General features: G+C 39.6%; 1 protein-coding gene across 1 annotated transcript in view; it reads left to right on the top strand.

Moving 5' to 3' along the window:
- Positions 1-22,166, top strand: part of ltbp1 (latent transforming growth factor beta binding protein 1) — a 69,117-nt gene that overhangs the window by 39,102 nt on the left and 7,849 nt on the right. The window contains 16 exon segments of the mRNA XM_055029636.1: positions 63-165; positions 2,611-2,670; positions 3,157-3,279; positions 5,351-5,518; positions 6,790-6,963; positions 8,535-8,621; positions 8,808-8,933; positions 14,335-14,454; positions 14,916-15,035; positions 15,426-15,518; positions 15,521-15,547; positions 17,040-17,165; positions 17,327-17,331; positions 17,333-17,456; positions 18,950-19,078; positions 21,282-21,419. Of these exon segments, the coding sequence (XP_054885611.1) occupies positions 63-165; positions 2,611-2,670; positions 3,157-3,279; positions 5,351-5,518; positions 6,790-6,963; positions 8,535-8,621; positions 8,808-8,933; positions 14,335-14,454; positions 14,916-15,035; positions 15,426-15,518; positions 15,521-15,547; positions 17,040-17,165; positions 17,327-17,331; positions 17,333-17,456; positions 18,950-19,078; positions 21,282-21,419 (1,723 nt within the window).

The following is a 22,166-nucleotide window of genomic DNA, read 5'->3' on the forward strand; positions in this document are numbered from 1 at the left end:
AGATGCTCTTTGTGCTTTTCTTTATAAGATAAAATAATAATGCATATTCCTTCCATCTGCAGTGTGGAAAGGCTTTACCAGGCCTCACCAAGCTGGATCAATGCTGTGCAACAATTGGGACCTCCTGGGGCTTCCACAAATGCCAGAAGTGTCCAAATAAACCCTGTAAGTACAAATGTTCAACCCAGACTAAAGACCTGTTAACCCTGTGTGTCCTGGATGCACAGACTCTAAGTTTACAGACACAATAAGAGATGAGAAGAAGGTCTGATTTGTAGGTGTTGGGTCATTAAGCAGTTATGCAGGATTTCCCCCAGTGCACTATAAGTAGACCACCAGGCTTTGCTTGCACCTTGCAAGGTCTAACACTCACCAATGGTACCATCCTCAACCGCTCTTACGGCGCCTATTAGTGCATCTCTGAAGTTTTGTTCCAGGTCGGGTTACTGTATTTGTAGTATATCTCCATATAATTTTAAAATCGGATTATTTTTCCTTTTATCAATGACTCCTTATCTCCAAATTATTTAGTTATTGCAGTTATTTTGGCAAAACTCAGTATATGGCAACAGCTGCAATTTCAGGAGAAGCTTTACTTGAAATGTACCTTTAGACTGTCGCCTTCACAGTGGGACAGAAGTAATCATCCACCCGGCCACCTCATGCTTTGTTTCCACTTTGAGCTACAACATGGGTCAGTGCCGTTCGGTTCCATATTTTACGCATTTTCAGGAGAGCATTTCTACCGCCACACTCTAGAAAAAACATTCACATGTGTTGTTGTTGACATTTTTCTGTCGTATTAACTCTATCGTACCATTGTCCTGTGAACCTACAACTGAAGGAGGAATAGGAATGGTGTGGTACGTAAAGGTCGGTTGTATTGACTGCTTTGACTATGGAAACAGACTGAACAGCATACCACACCGACCTTTGCTGTTCCACTCAGAGGAAACGAGGCTTTAATGTCTGTACGCCCTGAACATGTCAAACCAAAGTTAGATTCCTATTTTTGTGAACGCAATCTTGACCAATGAAGTTGATCCTGATTCTGGTTCCAATAATAAAAACTAAAGCACTGAAACATGCTTTATATATTAACACACAGGTTGCTCTGACCACAGGAGTTATTTCCAGAGAGGAAAGGGACTGAATGCCATGGTGGCGTGTGGTGTCACCCCTGGCCTCTCAGCTCTTTATATAGCGTTATACAGAGTTGTGAGGGGGAGCTATGAAAGGTCCTGTCAGTCTTTTTATGTAGCAGAAAGCTATTCAGCACTACTCCTTTTATAGATGGATGGTAGCTTTAAAGCCAACATTCACAATGTAAACCCAGAAAGGCTCCATTGAAACTACAGTAAATGATTTTGATTAAAACTCCTTCCCCTGCAAGGTTGTAATTAAAACAGCTTGATTGCGCTTGCATTTTAATCTGGCCGTTCCATTTTAACATAAAAGATAAAGATGCTGATAAAAACTAAAGGTTTGGTTCATAATTCTCTGTGGTTCATTGCTACAACTTGAACCAAAGATCTATTTTCCCAGGTTGGAATCATTAACTCCTGAGAAAATGTTACTCTAGGCGAATAATTCAGATTTCACACATTTTCTTCTAATGGATATTTGAAAGAGTTTGTCTTAAGTGGTAAGTACTTAAGCACTTTGCAATAAATACATACAGAGGGAGGTATTACACATCAGAGGATTTGTCTGATTTTTTTCTCTGCTGGAAAGGCAAAGGTTTAAGTTCTGACATTTTTTCCCCTCTTTGTTTTACAGTAGAATGTGAAACAGTCCATTGTGTCTTGTAGCTGGTAGTTCATTTGGCTTTCTTGGTCAAACAAATGTTGCTTTGTTGTCTCCCACAGAACAAAGCCTCTGCTTGCAGGTATTTGTGTACCAGTTCCCTGCTGGTGGCCTTATCCAGCAGGCGGGCAAAGCTTGGTTTCAGTTTCGACAGCAAGAGAAATGAACTTTTCAGAGCAGCATTTCACTCACTGGAAGTCGTATTACTTTCTGATCAATATTTACGCATGTCATTCATACCTGCCTGACCCCGTTCCAGGTTCAGATCCAGGTTGCAGGTCGTCCCGGTTATTATTGAGGTTGGGGTCTTTTATCATTTTTACAAAGACTCAATCATGCTTTGGACTACGATTTAACAAACAACCAGCACCTCTGATCGATGTGAATGGAATTCTTGAAAAAGCAGCTTTTATACCATTAATATACCCATTTCTCAAACTGATCTAGATTTGCACAGTATCAGAAACTTTTGATATTGGAAAGTGATTGTTGAATACTGCAAAGATGATACCAGTTTACTTTTTTTAACCATCCTTATAGTGTCCCCACCTCTCTTTCTCGGCTTAAAGACATTAAAAATCTAAATGAGCTATTGACATAAGACAGTAAACCAAAGTGGTCAAATTTACAAATTGCTACAAATGACGACGAATGACAATCTCTGTGGCTTAACTAGACTTTAAAGATGCTTTCTGTTCATTGTAAAAAGTATGTGCAGTTCTAGAAACTCATTTAGATGCTCATAAAATATGCTAGTGTGTGTAGTTATATGAAGTTGCTCACTTCCAGCTCCTGCTTCCGCAGCTATCCCTCTGATAGACTGTCCTCTGGGATATAAGAAGATCAACAGTTCTCACTGCCAAGGTAAGAGCTTCACCTTTTAGTTATTTTTTAGTTTTTTAGTATTTCTATATTTCTGAAATCACTTTGCTGTGGTTTCATAGGGAAAAAAGCATAAAAAAACATCTTCATTCAGGAAGATGAATGTGACATAAAATAAGGCAAATACATTTTTACCCAAATTTGTTTTCTCTGACTTTTTAAAAAATCTGACACCTTATGGTGTTTGACAAAATGAAATGTCATATAAAAACGTGTGGATTGTTTTCATATGAAATTTTAAAAATGTGGCAAAGTGTGAAGATAATGATGTTTTAGAGTTGTTTGTTTATGCATGTTTTAGCATAAGGATTTTCCTAAACATGTTGGATCCTAATGGGAGACAAGAGACCTAAAGTGGTTCAACATTTTGATGAACAGCTGACTCTGCATCTTACAGATCACTTCATTGTTCTCTGAAGTGATTATCTTCCCTCGATTAAACATGTTTTCCATTTTACCAACTCACAGATGTGGATGAGTGCCAGCTGCAGGTCATTTGTCCTAACGGAGACTGTCTGAACACTGTGGGCAGTTACATGTGTACATGTAAACCTGGATATGCCCCCGATGCCACTCTCACCAACTGCATCCGTAAGTCCTCCGGTCTGCAACTCCAGTGGTTTCCTCTGTTTGATGCATCCATCGTAACCAGAGGCTGCATTTTTATAATAAGTGTGTGCAAGTCTGGGTCTATATTCTGCTAATGTCTAAAAACACAATTTCGCATTTGCTGTGTTCCCATTAAATGAGAAATTAAACTAAAATCACTTGCTCAAAGGATAAGTCGGTAAAAATCATGGCAGCGATGGATGTGAACAGTTAAACGAGGTATATTCATAACTCGGCACGGCGCTCGCCCTCATCATCTTATCCACCTTCAGCCATCTCTTCAGTCATTGGAGCGACAAGCCTGTTATTCTTGGGAGAGCTATGTATGTAGCGTTTTGGGGAAAATGCAGTCTGTGATTTAACAGAAGAATGATGGATTCAACACACAAGTTTTTATGAACTGTGCGATGCTGTGAGAGCTCCGGTGGAGCCAGATGCACATTGTTCGAAAAACAAAAAAAACAAACCATCATCCTACCACCACTTCCTGTCATTCTCTTCTAGGTTTTTGCCAGTAATTACATCCAGTTGTTCATCTCGTGATCACATGATGCAAAAAAAAAAACAAAAGTGTGTCTTTTGTAGTTTAAATCATCTAAATATCTAAATAAATATGGCCAAAAACCTCCTCATCCCGAACAAAAATTTTTCATTGAAAACTATTTTTTTAAATTGCTAGGTTTCCATTATGCAAATTTATTTTTTGCACGTTCATTTTGCGCAATTTTATGGTAAATGGAAATGCAACTGGTGATGAACTCTAAGTTTGGCTTGTTTCCATGCTCTTTGAAGTTGATATTTCCTCCCACAATTTGACAACAAAACGCTTCCTGAAACATATGGAGACAACATAGGTTTGTTCATCAAATTACAGTAAAAAAAGATAAAAACTAATCATTTTGACAGTGAGTGTGTGTGTGGCTTTCAAAGATTTAGACATAATAGAACCTAAGTTTTCATCACTGTTCTCTTTAGTATTTCTGTGAATTCCTGATTCATGTTATTATTGTTTTTGTTGCATTTATTGACACAGTTCCTGATTTGCTGAGCAATCTATTTCTCTATTCATTCTTAAATCTTGGCAATCATCACTGGTTTTAAAATTTGACGCAGTTCCCCTTTTCCAGCAGCACAGCTCTTAGAACATTCTTGTAGAACGATCCTCAAAGTTGGAGACTGAATTGCCTCTTCAGCGTGTCGTTAGGTTTGGCAGAGGCCTGGTAATGAGTCATTTTTTTGAGTCAGCTGTGTTGGGACACATTTGAACAGCAGCTCTTGAGGACTTGACATGGCGACCCCTGCTGCATAAGTTCAGATCTGAGAACTGAGATGACAAAAAACGATTTTATGACTGGTGAAGCATTTCTGGGCTGATTTAGTTTGATTGTTATGTTCTGCGTCACAACCTCTAGTGAGCTTTCTTTCCAAAGCCATTTTGTGGTTCATCTTTTAGATCCGCCTTGAGTGTGTGTTCACCAAGCAAAAATCACAATTCCAGTTTAGGTCCCGGTAGAGTTTAACAAACTCAGTGTTTACACTTCTTGGCGAAACAACAGGAATGTATTTCCTGGCAAGCCAAAGCAACTGCTTGCTGTGTCGATACCATCTGGTGACCTCAAAAAGCCACTCTTCGCTGTTGTCCTCTTAATAGTGACCTCCTGCATGCCTTGAACTCAGCCAGCATTTGTGTGTTAGTGCATGACGTAATGGCATTTTTCTTGTTTTCTTCCAACTTGCAATCTTTTCTTTGTTTTGTGGACATATGTTTCTGCGTTATTTTTATTTTTATTTTTCTTAGCTTTGATTGTTTAGATACAATGATGGGTTTCTGCAAAACCACAAGAAGTCATTGTGGAGAACCCAGTAGAATGCTTGTTTATGTGCCGGGGTCTTGTTTTTGGATTTGTGGGCCAGGGAAGGTTTACTCTGGTGAAGGGAACTGCTTTATTTCTTCACGTTTTGTCCTCTCTCTTCAATATATGTCTCCTACGCTTTGGTCTACCATTTCCTACACCTCCACGTTCTCCGTCCTCCTCCTGGTTCTGCTCTTCAGCCAACACACCTGCCATCCCGGAAGAAAAGGGCGCTTGCTTCCGCTTGGTCAGCTCAGCGAGGCAGTGCTTACACCCAGTATCTGCCCAGCTGAGCAAGCAACTTTGCTGCTGCAGTGTGGGCAAAGCCTGGGGCCCTCGTTGTGACAAATGCCCCCCGCCTGGAACAGGTAAGGCTCCCAGAGTATTTATCACTAAGGAGCGTTACCACTGGTCCTTCCTCCCAGCAGCTGTATGACTTTATGAGCATCATTAATTAATAAATTCATATAAAGTCGATTGATCTTATCGGTCGACTGACGATTATTTGATAAGCAACCATTTTCTTAGAAACCTGAGCCTACAGTCAGTGGTGCGAGCGATGCTTTGTGCTGGTAGTCGCGTTTTCAATTCAGCGTCTTTCTTATTGTAGCACCACTAAGCGGGTTGTTATGGTTACTCTCAGATGAATGTTAAAGCTTCAGTCACCACTGTGCTTATTGGCAGCAGGTTTTTTTCTTCCATCAGGTTAGTTATTTTTGTTTTTCCCCTCTTCTTTGCTCTCATTCTCCTCCCCTTCACAGCACTTCAGTATTTTTTGATTAAGTAGTTGAAGCTAAGGAAAAAAGAAAGGAGTTTGTCGAGTGTTTATATTTCAAAACAGAACCGCAGGAGCTGCGGAGGTCTCGAATCCCACACCAGACTGTTCCACCGTCCCATTCTGGAAAGCTTCCGCCATTATTATTTCTCTTGCAACTTGCTCTGCTTTTGGGTGACCAGCAGCGCCCTCTTTTGGATGGCGACCACACTACAACAGAAGGTTTAAGCAGATGTGACTAGTTAATTGATTGGAACTAATTTTAATCTATGAAACCATTAATTGTATGTCAATTGTATTGTATATCAGTTAATTGTATGTTGATTAATTGTTTGCATCCTTATGTCCTGCTGTTAGCTGGACTGTTTTTCCATGTCTTTGAGGAAGTTGCTCCTCTTATATATTCTCTTATATATTCAAATATATGTTCACATTTTGTACAATTTTAAAAAAAAAGTCATTCAATTACATATTTCTTTGCTCTCAGTTTGCTTTTTATTAATGGGTTTCTTTTCCCTATGCTGGAAGTTTTCCCTTCCTTTCTCCTATTGTTTTCTGGTTTTATATTTTTACTTTAATGTAAGTCCATATCTGCTGCCACTTTGCTACTTAAACACCTGAATTCTCTCATTGGGGAATAATAAGGAATAGTTCTATTCTATTCTACTCTATTCTTATGTCTTTTTCTTTCTAGGAATTATTGCTATATGTGTCTTTTAATGTTTATCTGACTATGTTAACAGGAGTTAAACTATCAGCATTGGTGACATAGTTTTGAATTTGCGTATAACAGTTAACATTATGATTTTACTTACTGAAAATAATGATGGGATGCTTTGTTGCCTGTGCTTGTGTCGTCTGTAGCCTTGTTTAAAGAAATCTGTCCCGGTGGAATGGGCTACACCGTTTTACCAAACCCTCCTGTGAACAAGCCAGTCACCGATTTCCAGGAGCCAGTTGACCTATTACCTCTGCAACCCCTGCCAACACCAGAGAAACCAGTGGAGGCGTTTGGGACACAGGAAGAGATTCTTCCAGGTCAGAGTTTATTCATTTAGGATTGATAGGAGTGAAAATTTGACAGCTTACATGTTTTTCTCTCTAACATTCTGTGTGTGCTGGTCTTGTCCTGTTGTCAGTCCTGACTTTTCTTTGATCATGCATGGTTTAGTATTATTTGCATTGTTAAAACTTAAATCAGAGTATCATTCTCTTTTTATAGCAGGAGCTGCTCAAGAAAGAATCTTCTTGTCATGCACACGGTGTACAGGCTGACTGGTCATGTTACTGGAACTACAATATTTTAGATTAAAATGTGTATTATCTCCATCCATCATTTACACATGATGACAAATATGTCATCATATTTACTCCATTCTCTCCTATTGTAGTCCTTTAATTCACATTAATGTTATTGCAGTGTCTCTAAGAAGCAAAATAAATCCTCACAGAACCAAGACAAGCTTTCCTTCAGTTTTGGTTCTCTGACTGAGAAATTTTGATTTCTAAGTCTGACACTAGACTTGGTGTTAGACCGAGTGTTATCCACAGATCTGCCTCATCTGTTTTTCCACTTGGAGCGCTTCAAGGTGACCAGGCAAGCCAAACTTATTTGGCAGTAAAATGAAAAAAGATGATTTCTGCATTTTTAGTAAAGACAAAGAGGCTAAAGGATGGATGCTACGAGACCTATTCTGTCTTGTTCAGTGCTTTCTATTTATTACTCTTAAAAATATGGTACTATAGGTTAAATACTAACTTTGTCAACATTGGCAAACTTCAATGTAGCTTTGGAAAGTTTAATTTGGGATTCCTCTGGCATGAGAGCAGGATGATGAATCCTAACAGAAACAGCCCTCATGGTGTTTCATTAGGGGAAAGATTGAACTGCTTTAGCTCGGTGTGGGCTCAGTTCAAACACGGCTCAGCCCAGCAGCCTGCAGGTGAGGGCTGGTGGGCGGTGAAACCTGGCTAAGAGGAGATCAACTTCAGCTGTTCCAGCCCTGGTTATGAACCACGTTTGGCGACCTCCATGAAAAGAAAACACCTTCTTTCAGAAATCACATCTTGTCCCTAAGTGAACCAAAAATCCTGCAAACTTTGAATGTTCTGTTGCAAGTCGCAGTCAGAAAAGGAAAGATGAGGATCTCATAGTACCATGAAAGTTATTAGTATGAAAATCATGGCCGACAACTTGTCGTGGGTAATGGGGTTTGAAGGCTATTAATGTCTTATTTGGCCTTGGTTTCTGCACCTGAAGCTATGTTACCCTCTGTACCTTTGCTTTCATATTAAGATGTGGCATTCTGATCATGCTTCTCTACCTGTGCTTGTGTGCAATAAAGGAAGCCCTGCACACTGAACTAGCATTCATTCAAACAAATTCTGACTAATATTCAAATAAGAAATGCAGAATTGTTTTCACAATGTTAAAATTTATTTTAAAAAATTTAAGAAATCTGATAAAGTCTTCAATTAAAGTCATGAACGTCTGTATCAATATACTCATGTTCAACTTCAAATATTTTCCAATAATGCCTGTCTCTATATACGTATGTTGTGTGGATGATAAATGTCTATAGTGGTGCATCCTTTGCTTTATTTGATAGAAGTTGTGGAGAAGACATCTCCTCCTGCTCCGGTGGAGATTCTCCCATCCAATGCGGGTCAGGACATCGCACCCACTCAGTTAGCTGGTCAGTATCCTGCCTGATTGGGTCTCATGTTTCCTGACGGTTTCACTGTGCAACATTTGAAAGACAAATCTTGCCAAATGTCATTCAAATGTTAGGCTACTTTTCAATAGATGCTATGTGCCGAAGATATTTCTTTATCGCAGTAACTAGTCTGTCATTCAATTTATAAATGCCTGTTTTTCTCAGAGGTGGATGAGTGCCAGATCTACCCGTACATATGCGGGCAGGGGGTTTGTTACAACACAGCTGAGAGCTACATCTGCCACTGTGATGAGGGATTCCACCTGGATGGCAACCAAAGCACCTGCGTAGGTAAGGATGGAACAAGGGAGGTCGACTGAAACACGTCAGGGGATGCATGTTTAACTAGAGAGCTCAGAAGGATCAGCAGACACATGCAGCTGAAGTTTTGTTTCCAATCAATGTAAGATCAGTTCTCCTGTAACAATACATCTGACTGATGGTATCTTATTTTTGAAAATCAAAATAATGAGAGAATCTTGACAATCTTCACCTGAAACAAGTGAAGAATGTGTTCGGTTTATTGGTTTTGTCCAAGCTGTCATCAACCCGTTCCTTCTTCTGCTTGAGGCCTGAGGTTCTTTTCTTCCCTGGTTATCCACATCTAATATTGCTTTGCTGGAGTTTGCTGTCTACTTTCTTCCTGTATGTCTCATTGTTGTTTCCAGTCTCCATTCCTTTTTTCAGGAATTTGCTGTCTTCCTCCCTGAAGACTCCTATTGGTGAAGGAGTTCTTTTAGGTCTGGTGATTGAGGAATTTACTGATCTGATGGTCAAATTATGACAATAGAGTTAAGAACAAATTGCCTCCTGATAGACAAAACCACAACTTCCAAAAAGAACAAATGTTCAGTCAAGGTAAATATCTTGATATTAACAGGACTTATAAATCAGTGGAATTTTAGAAGAAACCAGCAATCAGGGTGTTACTAGTCTGTGCACCCACTAGCCTCACCACTCTTGTGAGGACATAAATACAATTCACTCTATCATTATGTGGTTTCCTGCCATTTCAGCCCAGCACTCCCTGCCCACCAAAACGACACTGAACCATTGCTGCCTGGGCAAGCTGGCCTCATGATTGTTTCCTCGCAGCTGCGGTAAAATCTCATCTCCGTCTTTGTGGAGGAAAAGGGATTGCATTTATTTTTCTGTAAAAATAAAAAATGGACAGAGCTTATTTATATGCAACCAAAATATATATTAACAGGAATAATAGAGAAAACATACTGAGAAGAAGATGGTTTGAGACATAGTTGGGATCCTAGAAAGAGAAACACCACACTGTGGTGGAACATGTGGTGCAACGTTTATTCAACTGTCATATATGCATGTGCCAACTAAAACTTCAGCTTACACTGGTTTAACCAGTGTGTGCCCCTACATATACTAAATGAAATACAATTTGAGGTCTGTGCACTAAAAGGTGAATAACTGTTTCTCACCATTATGCAAAGTTAATTTTTTGCCAGTTAGAGTCATACCACACTGCACTAAGCTCTTTGTGTTTCCTGGTTGCTGAAAATGTGCTCTATAAATAAAATTACCTTTACCTTTACATGTTAGTTGATTCTAGCTGCCAGTATGCACTCATTTTGCACGTAAGACCCTAGTTCAGAACCTTTTTCCATACATACACATAGACTACATAATTATCTTAGTTAGCAGATAAAAGATGGATTAGATCATTTTGCTAGTTTGCCAATAAATACTGCAATAAATATCACTGATATTTATTATAATATTACACAGAGGTGGGAAGAGAACTCAGAAATTGTTATTGAATGATAGTTTATGAGTTTATGTTGTTTATAAGTTTGGAGGATGGGAGAGCTAGTTCTGTCTTTGTTGTTGTCATAGCAACTGCTCTCCAAGATGGAAGTGGACGTTACATGAGAACTACGCACTTATTATCTAATGTGCACAAAATCTTTTTGTTCTGTGGGAGGAAGCCGGAGTACCCGGAGAGAACCCAGTCATGCTCATGGAGGACAAGCAAACCCCATGCATAAAGAACCCAGGCAGGGATTCAAACCCAAGACCTCTGTCTGCTGTCATAACAAATCAATTTAACTAATTTATGAACCATTTGGTGGATTGTGGAATTTCCATCATGGGAGAAGAATTTAAAAACCTTGGTGTTCATCTGGACAACAGACTGGACAGTGAAGCGTCTATAAAAAGGGACCAAGCAGACTGGAGGAAGCTAAGATCCTGCAAGGTTTTCAACAAGCTGATACCCCCGTGATACGACCCTGGTTAAGCAGAAGAAAATGGATGGACAGTTGTAATTACACTCTCTTACACTTTTCGCAAGTTTTTTCACTGTCCATTAACATATCATGGTGACTAAGTTTCTCTGGGGAAACTAAAAATCAGGCAGATGTAACATGCTGTTCATCACATTATCCTACAACAACTCTGTTTAGCATCATCATCATCAATTTCGAATCTAACTTTTTTCTTTCTACTCAAACCTTTTGAAAATGGTTTTGGTGAAAGCTTCCGAAAATTTAAATGTTTCCTAGCCAGGGAACGTTCAAGAGCACGCCTCCTCTGCAAATGAGGAGGGGTTCTTAGAAGTCTGCTAAGAGGGACTTCTAATGTTTCCAACGGAGCAGAAGTTGAGGCTATACCCTCGGCTCTCTGCTCATCAGGGTAAACTTCCTCAGCCAGGGAAATTTCCAAGGGAGTCTCTTCTGAAGAACTGGTACTACGTTCTATGACTCCAAACATAGGTATCTCATAACTTGGAGTACTCTCTGAAAAGTCACAGGAAAATGGCCGACTGGAGGAATCCTTTGCTTCCACAGCGTTGCCTTTTAACTTCTCTTTTGATAAAGCGACGCAAACTTTTCCAGCCGGAGAGGTTTGCGTCGCAGGTGGGGAAGGCCTGAAAAGATGGGCATCTATGACATCATAATCGTCAATCCATTGTTCAGAGAAAAGATTATCCTCTGAGCAATCCTCTCCAGCCGGAGAAGGATTGAAGAGAAATGAATTAAAATCATCCGGCCACTCTTCCTGGAAGGGAAGTCTTTCCTCGTAGCTCTCTTCTCCAGCCGGAGAAGGATTGAAGAGGAAGGAATCAAATTCATCCAGGTCCTCATCCTTTGATGACATTTCAAATTTGATGTGCGGCAGGAAAGTGTTGACCGTTTTCCTGATGGCTGTGGTGGCCAAATAACCAAGCCCGAAAGACACAGGAAAAAACAATGTGGTTCCAATTGCATTCATATTAAAAGCCATGGCTAAACAGAACTGCAACTGAAAGCTGAGGTTTTGAGATGCAAGTTTTTATAGCCTCAGAGGTTCTTAGATCTATGACAGAACTATGTCATAGCTACAATGAGCTCAATGTAGTTCTGGACAATGTCTTGCTTCTGATCATTGCTATAGAAACAGTCAGATCAGTTCTGCATGATTCAAACTATTAACCCTTTGCAACTGCTTCACTTAATCATTCGAGGTGCCATGACGGACGTCGGCAGTGAAAGATGGGAGAACTGAACAGAGTGACTTCAGTTATTTATCCAAGTTGTTTTTACCAGTTTCTTGGTGGCTTCTTCTTGTTGGAGTGGAGATAACTTGTCTGTGAACGTAACAAACCTGATTGGGGATCATAGACGGTGATATTTACAAAAGTTGGAAATTGCTAGCTTCCAAACCGACCCATACTTCCTCCATCCTGATGTGTTCATCAAATTATTGATTTGTCCTGAATTCACACCAATTTATTTATATCACTATGTCATAAATAGAGTTTCCCCTTACACTGGAGCAACATTAAAATGTGCACAAATTTTGATGCTAATCAGTTTTTTTCCATACATGCTAAGTTACATGATGGTGGAGATTATCTCCATGGTTACTAATGGTTACACGCTTACCTTCTCCATGAAGCAATATGTGATATCTTTCAATATTTGATCTCTTATAAAATATGTGAACATTAATCTTCTTACCTTGTGAAAAGCGTTTGCTGAAAATCCACAATGACTCAGATGTCTGACAGTCGTTATGATTGACCGCTGATTTCTATCACCTGTTTCTTTCCTCAGTGAAAACTTTCAATTAAATGACAGGTTTGGTTTCTATCCTGGTTTGTTTATGCAGCCATCCACTCAGCATCCCATGATCATCTTTAAATTGAAATCAACTAAATAGAAGGAATTTTAGACGGGCTGTTTTTTACCACCATCAGCATGTGAATGCGTGCGTGTTTAGGTGAATGACTGAATGTAGTGTAAAGCACTTTTGGACTCTGGACTGGATAAAGCAAGTACAGGCCATGTACCGTTTTTCACTTTACGCAGATCATGGATTTTTCCAAAGCAATCTTTGCAGCTCTACCTTTGAGACCCGGTGCAAATGTGAGTGTCTGCTTTTCCTTGTCCAAGTCCGTAGCAAGTCTCCAATGAGTAAACTTCATTTTTCCTGCACTTTTAAGGCCCGGCTTCATCAAACTTCAGCGCTGTCATTTCAAACCATTCTCTACCATGAAAATGCCAAAAAACATGGTTCTTAGTCTCGCAACATTTATTGAATCTCTGTGTTTATTGCAGGGAAAAAGGTAACAAAACTTTCTTGCAGACTCTCATGATGACACATTTCCTCTGAGAGGAATTCAGCAAAATTGTGGGCTGATCTAATTTTAGCAATCAATTTTCTTAAGAATAAATTGATTGCTAAGGGCTGTAGAAGTATTTTTTTTCACGGCAGAATTATATCACAAATATCTGAGTGCCATCACGATGAACATAAACTAACATTATGAATGCTTATCATCCATCTTCTCAGCAAAATTTCTGACATTGCTTTATATATTTATATATATTTTTCTCTTGACTTGAGATAATTTCTATAAAAGCCAATAACTGCATAGTTAGAAACCAGCCTTGACCACAACAACAGATGATGCTATTGAGGACTAATAACTTCCTCACAGTCACAGATCCCTGGAAATGTCATGTTTGAAGATTTGATATTTGCAACAACAACATGCTCAGATCTCACAGAAAACTGTTATCGTCACCAACAGTGTCAGAAGGATTTTCTCTGAATTGTTACACATCCCTTCACAGTAGTAAAATGTGTCTTTGGTTGAGGAACAATTTTAAGTCATTTTCTGTATTGTTAGATTTGGAGGAGCTAATTTTATTTGCATCTGACACAGCTGTGGCACAGCCCACATATGGCGGCCTTAGTCCTTCATGCGGCTGTTGCAGGTTCCTGACCTGGTGACCTTTGCTGCATGTCTTCCCCCCTCTTTCATTATCCTCTTTCCTGTCGGCCTGGAGTCAATAAAGAAAATCAGGCTCAGTTTGTTTCTCATCTGGCAATGAGGATAGAGATAAACACATTTTTGTTTGGAAGCCGAATGAGAACAAAATCAGTGATTTGGGTCAGTTCTCCATTAACATAAACTTTATGTCCCTCATGCCCTGAACAAGTTATCTTTTGTTTTTACGTTGGCATGTGCCCTCAGGGGGAACTCAGTGAGAGGCATCTCCTCTTCTGGCAATGATATAATTACCGTAGTCCAAATGCTAGTTTACAGCTGCACTACATTGTGTCTCTGCAGTTTAATTGGCTGCAGAAGGAGGAGCACTTCAAGAGTGCCATTCATACAGGAGCTGAAAGTGGACACAAGATCACAGCTGTCTGCTTTTGTTTTGTCTCTTCTTCACAGACATCAATGAGTGTGAAAACAGGACAGTGTGTCCTTCAGGTATTTGCTACAATGAGCCTGGAGGTTACAGCTGTGGTTCCTGTCCTCTTGGCTTTGTAGGGCAAGGAGGTCGCTGCATTGGTAGGTCTGATTCCTTATGTTCACTGATGCTCTGTTATTGTAACCAACATGATCTAGGACTGCTTGATTCTTACTAAAATGTGATCAATAGTTCCTTTATGTGAACAACCTCCACACTGAACTGGATCAATTCTATGATTTACATTACGTAAACGTCAAGGTGAGATAGTAAGATGCCTTGTTATCCAGAAACATAACTTTTCTGTCCATTGCGTCCTGAACAAGTTTTCTTTTATTTTGATGCATGTGCCTTCAGTGGGAGTGTCTGTTGAGAGGCATCTCCTGATTGCTTCTGGGAATGATAGAACCAGTCCAAATGCTAGCTGCATTGTGTCTCTGATGATTCCCTGCAGTTTAATTGGCTGCAGAAGGAGGAGCTCTTCAAGAGCGCCATTCATACAGGAGCTGAAAGTGGACACAAGATCACAGCTGTCTGCTTTTCTTTTGTCTCTTCTTCACAGACATTGATGAGTGTGAAAACAGGACAGTGTGTCCTTCAGGTATTTGCTACAATGAGCCTGGAGGTTACAGCTGTGGTTCCTGTCCTCTTGGCTTTGTAGGGCAAGGAGGTCGCTGCCTTGGTAGGTCTGATTCCTTATGTTCACTGATACTCTGTTATTGTAACCAACATGATCTAGGACTGCTTGATTCTTACTAAAATGTGATCAATAGTTCCTTTATGTGAACGTCAAAATTTCCTGTTGTGGATTAACATACCAGAGTTTAAATATTGTTGCTCTCTGCTTTAGCACATCACTTTAATTTGACCAAACATGAAGTTCTTTATTTTGTGTGATTGTAGAAGTTTAAACCTCAGCATTGAACTGGATCAGTTCTCAGATTTGTCTGAATTGACTGTGTGAGAATTAGCTGCTGAAAAGAAAATACAGAAAAAACACACTGTTTATGCAATATCACATAACAATGATTAACTCTTCGTTGACAATGTGCAAACCTTTGCGTCTTTCCAGATATAGATGAGTGCCGTGATGAGCGAGTGTGTGTCAGAGGTCACTGCCTGAACACTGACGGCTCGTTCTTGTGTCAATGTGGATCCGGGTTCAGATGTCATCAGCTGGGGACCAGTGTGATGGTTTGTATTTATCACTTAGACTTAACTGCTAATCATTCAGCTTGAATCAGGTTCTCGCTTTCACCTACTTAATCAGTGGTCGATGTGCAGGTGTGTCTCCGTATGGTAGAACGTCACTGAAATGTTTTTTTTTTTTATATTCAGAGTAAACTCGTGATATAGATTTATTATTTTATTTACACAATAATAGCGAAAAGCTGGGATACAATTGGTCACAGAACGTAGTGAAGCATGTGAGTAAAAAATTGAGTGGAAGGAAAATGTGTGATAAGAAACAGAAACAACCCAGCTTTGAGAGGATTACAACCCTGTGAGGTTTTCCCACAAACCAGCCAGAGAGTATTGAGTGAAGTTCAAAATAAATTTTTATTTATTACAAAAAATCCACAAATAATTTCAAAATGATAAATCGGGCCCAAAACTGAGGTCAACATAACAAACTACAACTCAGGTAGCAACACAAAGGACTCAATCAAAAAACTGACCTAACAAGACATGAAGAGAACTTAAATAGTGGGTGATCAGACCACTACTGAACACAAAAAGGATAATTAAACACACACAAAACACAAACAAATACAAAGAAACATTACTAAACCTTTAAATTAAATAAATATTAGAACTGAACTAACTTTCAAAAGAAAAAACATTAAAGAATAATGAAACTAAACTAAAAAAACAAATTTCCCACTCCCCTGCTGAGCAGATGGAATGGCCCACTGGGAAGTTGACCACCAGTGGGCATCAGCTGGAAATCATCTGTAGCTCCAGGGGAAACTGGTAAACTCAAACAAAAGAAATTTAGTGCATTTAACAAAAATTATAAAGAACTGACAAATAAATTTAACTAAATGGGTGCACTACACATAGTTAACTAAATTGGTCAAATTAATGAAAATTTAAAAATGAAAATCTAAACTATTCAAACAAATATATAAAGTAATATTAAAGAAGAACAGAAAATAATTACATTTATTCTGTGACAGCAGGGACAGCTGTCACAAACCCTAAACATGAAAACAAATAAATCGATGAAACTGAGTGAGATTTTCCAATAATTTGTTTATTATTTGCATTTCTCTTTTTGAATTGAAGTGCAAAAATTTTTTTATGACCTTGTGAAATGCACCTGTGTTTTGGATAAATTGGTCAGGAATCAAAATCTAAAAGTTTTTAGAACTAATTTGTTTATTTTTAATAGCATCTCTAAATGTGGACAGAAACTCTCTTTTTCTGCATCTTTCACTGAATTAGATAATCTAATAACTTCTTCTTGTTTTTACCAAAGTACTCTCTGCAAACTACTTATGGTGACCAGTGGCTTTTATTTCTTTTGTCTGTTTTTCCTCCTTTATTTTACATAAACAAGTGCTTATCTGAATCCGGACCTGGCATATTGATACATAATGCGGCAAATATGAGTTTTCCTATCCCAATCGATAAAAGTAGACCAAAAAAACTGACACTTCCTCCTCCTGTGTTTACAATCCAGATGTGGATGAGTGTCAGGAGGAGGTTTCTCCATGTGTGTCTGTGGGAGAGTGTGTCAACAACATGGGCTCCTACACCTGCACCTGCCCCGAGGGCTTCAGGCAGATCAATGGCACCAGCTGTATAGGTGACGAGTTACACTGCTTTATGTGGTTGCTGTTGTTTATGAGTTTTGAGGTTGAAGTTCCTCTTTGAGCGGATGGAACTCCAACATCTTTGCTCCCTCAGTAATACTAGATGAACTTGTTTAAACTCTATTCTGTGCTGGTTCGGCCTGTCACTTCCTAGATGTGGGACGAGTGTGTGGAGGAGGCCGAGCTCTGCTCCCCTCATGGTGCATGTCTCAACACCGAAGGCTCCTATGTGTGCGTGTGTGACAGTGGGTTCACCGCCAGCCTCCATGCGCCCTCTTGTGATGGTAAGACAACTGTACATACACAAACACACCGATTGTTTTGGAAGGATAAATATGCTTGGTAAATATACCTAATAAATAGAATTTGCCCTTTGTTATAACCCTGGGAAATCACATCAGATCAGAAGTTCCACAGAATAAATGTGATACTTTAATTTACCTTTAAAAATAAGGGGGGTGTTATTCTGTCGAACCTTGTTCTGTTTAGAATGCAGAAGATGTATAAAAGTGAAAAAAATTAAACCTGATATCAATAATAGCTTTGACTCATCTATTGAAAAGACTGAGTATCCTCTAGCAGTGTAAGTTAGAGGTCGATGGATCGATGCAAAACAGAAATACTAAGTGTGTGTCAGTATTGCACCAAGACTAGCATGGCAAGCTTTAGTTTCAGTTTCCCTCTTAAAATTGTATTTCGTTTTGGTATTGTAATTTCTCAACTTGATGAAAAGATTTTGCTTCGATTTTCTCTCAAATGATTATTTTTTTGCACTTTATTTAGAAAACAATGCATGTAGGTTTGTTTTATTTTTTTCTGTTCGTCATGTTTGTCATCTCAAAATTGTTGGTAGAAGCCTATAAACTTAATATTAATTCTGTTCAAAGTCTTAAAATACTTCACAGGAAAAACCACAGATCACAGTTTAAGCCATAGGAACAGTGTTATTGTGGAACACTTCATAGCTTCATATTGTTTTCTATTGTGTGGATCTACAATAAATTCATCTCCATTCTTCCATTCAAAATAGTCATTTCTGGAATCCCGGTTGGTTTTCATACACATGTTGTTCACTTCAGGCGCTTCTCGCAATATTTCCGTTGACTTGCAGGCACCATTGATTTATTCAGATTCACATTGGGAATGCCTCAGGTGCTGAGAGCTCTCCAGAGCAGTTGTTAAGGCAAACAACAGCTCTGTGTCGCCATGTCTGCCCTGGTTTTCATCACCCTATTCTATATCTCCATCACTCTGAGACACTTGGGGGACACGGCAGATGAGAAGAATATCAACTATTTCCTTGAGATGTGTTGCCCCAGCTTTCAGCGCCGTGGAGGGAGTCCAGGGCTGTGTGTCAAAGCTGCTTCATGCTCCCTCTGTTACCTCCGAAAACCCAAGAGGAAGGAAGAGAAGCAGACGGAAGACTTTAAGCTTGCTGTCTAGACTTGCAGGAATATTTGTTGACCTCTCTCTTGTGATTTATGCAAACTCAGACTCCAGTATGCGTGCGTGTGTGTAGCAGTTTGAGTGTATATTTTTTACGACGGGTCCTTTAGTTGTAAAGCATACCAGCATTCATTACAGTGCACTATTCCTCTTTTACTCTTAGTGCTGCAGGTTTTAATGTGTCTCCAGGGGAAAGTGAGGAAAGGCAGATGTTTGGTCAGATTTTTCATTCTTACACCTCATAAATACGAAACATAAAATTGAAAGGCTAACGTTAAGGCATGTGAGCGGTGCCGTTGTTGAGCTTTTTTCTGGCTCCTTCTGTTTTCAGACATTGATGAGTGCGGGCTCAACGAGACGCGCTGCGGGCCCCACGGCTACTGTGAGAACCGCCTGGGCTCCTTCCAGTGCCTCTGTGACCAAGGCTACCAGGAGTCGCAGGACGGCCACGCCTGCCAGGGTGAGTGTTTGGCTCCCGTCGAGTGTGTGTCGGGTTGGACTCACCGATGAAAACAGTTCCAGGCCCAGATGAAATATGGCCCACATGCAGACTTGTCAGGACCGTGTCAGTTTGATTAGGAGCTGACACATCCAGAAAGGCACCGGGAAGCTCAGTGTTCATACTCCTTGTAATAGGGCTGGATTGAAAAACTCATCATGATATAAGCATTCCAAATCAGTCAATATTGATAATTGTCAATATCCATAATTATTTATCAGTTTTTTGCTTTAAATATCTGAAATACAGCCAAAGTGGTGGTGCAACCTTTTCCTGTTTTATCCAGTTTTCACTTCACGCTGTTGTTGTCAGGCGAAACCTGAAACTGCTGCTGCGCAAGATACTCAACAAGTTGCTGCTAGAGAACCGAAGAGTGAGTTAGGCGATATCGGAGTTCTGTGAATATGTTTTTAACCAAGTGCTAAATTAATGCTTTGTGCATTCTGGTAATATTTGTGTATGTGGAATATGTGCCTCTTGGCTGCTTCTCTTATTCCTGCTTCTCTTGCCATCCCTGACAGATTAGGTGGATCCATGCTTTGGTAAGTCTGCAGCTGGTAACTGGTTGCAGTGAATTTTACTGAGGGGTATGAAAGCAAAGTGAGGTAAATACAAATCCGTGCCATGTTATTAGGATTCAATTGCGAAAACCTGTGGATTTACTTTCCACTTTACAATGACATATTGCTTTATGTTCGGTCTGCCACGTTAAATTCCAATAAAATAAACTCAAAGTTACGGCTCTAAAGTGACAAAATGGCTGTACTTAAAGCTGCTCTCCCTACACAGCTTTACTGCTTTCCTGGTGAAACCTGGACTCTGTATTCAGGAAGGATAGCAGAGCAGCCAAACCATCTCTGAAGCAGTTTGTCTCTGTTATCTTTGGCTATAGCAGAGACTTCAGATAAGATTTGAAAGCATGAATAATGAGCATAATAATGCATCCCAGTGGATTGGAAGGACATGGAGATCAGGCTGAAAACCATTGGTTTTGTTCAGATTTGACTTGGAGAAGCTGAAAGGCTCCATGCTGTTTCCATCTAATTTGATTTCCTCCAGCAGGATGGTTTGTCACAACCTATTCCCAGCAACTACACACAAATACGCGCACACACACACACACGCTCGCCTACAATAACCCTACCCATACCTCTAACCATCACATACCTCTAACCCCAACCCTCATCAAAAGTCAATTCACACCTGAGTCCTAAGCCTAACCCCTACCCCAAAAACAGCATTTCCCTTCATGGGGACCAAGAAAATGTCCCCACAGGGAGCAGGATCCCCACGGCCCCACATTGCAGACAGAAATAAGGATATGAAAACCTGGTTAACACACATGCATGCACGCTTAGTGGGCAATGCCACCAAAACACACATTTTGTTTCCAGACTTAGAATACAGTATTTGCTGCGTGCCCATTTTAACACAATTGCCATCTGTTCCTTGGCACAGTTTCCTGGTCCCACCCGAGTTCAGTCCACCCAGCTGCCAAACCGTCACTGCACTGTGGCCTTTACACATGGAATCACTTACACACAAACACACAGACTGGAAGCCAACAGCGGTGGTTTACCACTAACCATTTAGAATGAGTGTTATTTCACTTTCTTCCTCTTTTCCAGCCTGGTCTGCTGTCTGATCAGCCAGCACCGTCTGTTTCCTCTGCGTTTTCAATCTGTTCTCCCCTTTAATCGTGTCATTTCCCTCCAACCAAAGTGAACTTTACTTCTTTTCAACAAAGCTATTTAACAATGTCTCCAGTTTATCGTCATCCTTGTTCTGTTTTTACTTTGCATACTTTACTTTTTATCCTCACTATTGACATAGTTCTTATACTGAAAGAAATTTACACACGACTGTTTAGGATTTTCCAGTGAACTTGCTCAGTCAAGCATTTATTTGAACTTTGATGTCTTGACAGAAGCAGGATTAATAAAAAATATATAAATAAAACTTTACAAATGCTGTTGTTTGACATCTTGCAGTTGAAATAAATAAATAATCAATTGGAACTAATAGACAACCCCTATTTGTACAATCCTTGTCCTGCAATTGGCTCTGGCTGCTAAACGTCATTATTTCACAAACTAAGTTGTATTGAACTCACTCATTTTTCAGTTCAGATTCTTCATCAAAAGCTCCATGTGTTTTCCCACAGATGTGAATGAGTGTGAGCTGCTGAGCAGTGTGTGTGGAGAGGCCGAGTGCTTGAACGTGGACGGCTCCTTCCTCTGCGTGTGTCCCGAGGGTCTGGACTACAACGTCATGATTGCCAAGTGTGAGCCCACTCAAACAGGTAACCCACTCTGACACCCTCAGCACAGCGTCTCTTTCATTCCTCAGACGGGTCGGATTTCATTAGCTGAACACCTGATCTATGAAAATAAGTCCTGATCCAGTGACTTATTTTCACTGGATTTTTTTACTTTTTATAGATTCTTTCAGTTTTGCTGTCAGCTTGCATTGCCAATTGAAAGCTGGCTAAGAATGCATTTTTTTGATTTCTTCATCTTGTTCATTTTGGTCTATACCATGTCCTGTTCTTCACAACAGACTCAGTTAAACTGACATATGGTTCATAAATGTAATCCCTTCTAGCGTTAAGGCTCTACTCGTCCAGACATGTTTATAAAAATCTGCACATGGTACAATGTAATTATGACGTGGTGCCTGAACCACCTTTAGTGTGGCTCCACACTAAAGATGTTTAATTTTATTCACAATGATTTAAATGAAATAATCTAAAGTTAACTGTGAGGTCGTCAGTCTGAGAGCTTCAAGAAATTATCCTAAAATATCATATATGTGAGCGTATGTTTCAAAAAAGGTTTTCCAGAAGTCCAGTCAAAGTCCATCCTAGTTGGCATTAAGCCTCTCACAATAAGCAATGACTCAATTAATGATGAATTAAAATGAACCCAATCATTTCCATCATCGGTATTATAATCCACTTTATTTATGGTTTTGGTTTTAAGTTATTTTTTTCCATTTTATTTATTGTTTTTGTTTGTGATGTCTTATTTTAGTTATTTAAAGTATCTTC

This window comes from Poeciliopsis prolifica, unplaced genomic scaffold, assembly GCF_027474105.1.
Source record: "Poeciliopsis prolifica strain line A6 unplaced genomic scaffold, Auburn_PproV2 SCAFFOLD005, whole genome shotgun sequence".
NCBI lineage: Eukaryota > Metazoa > Chordata > Actinopteri > Cyprinodontiformes > Poeciliidae > Poeciliopsis > Poeciliopsis prolifica.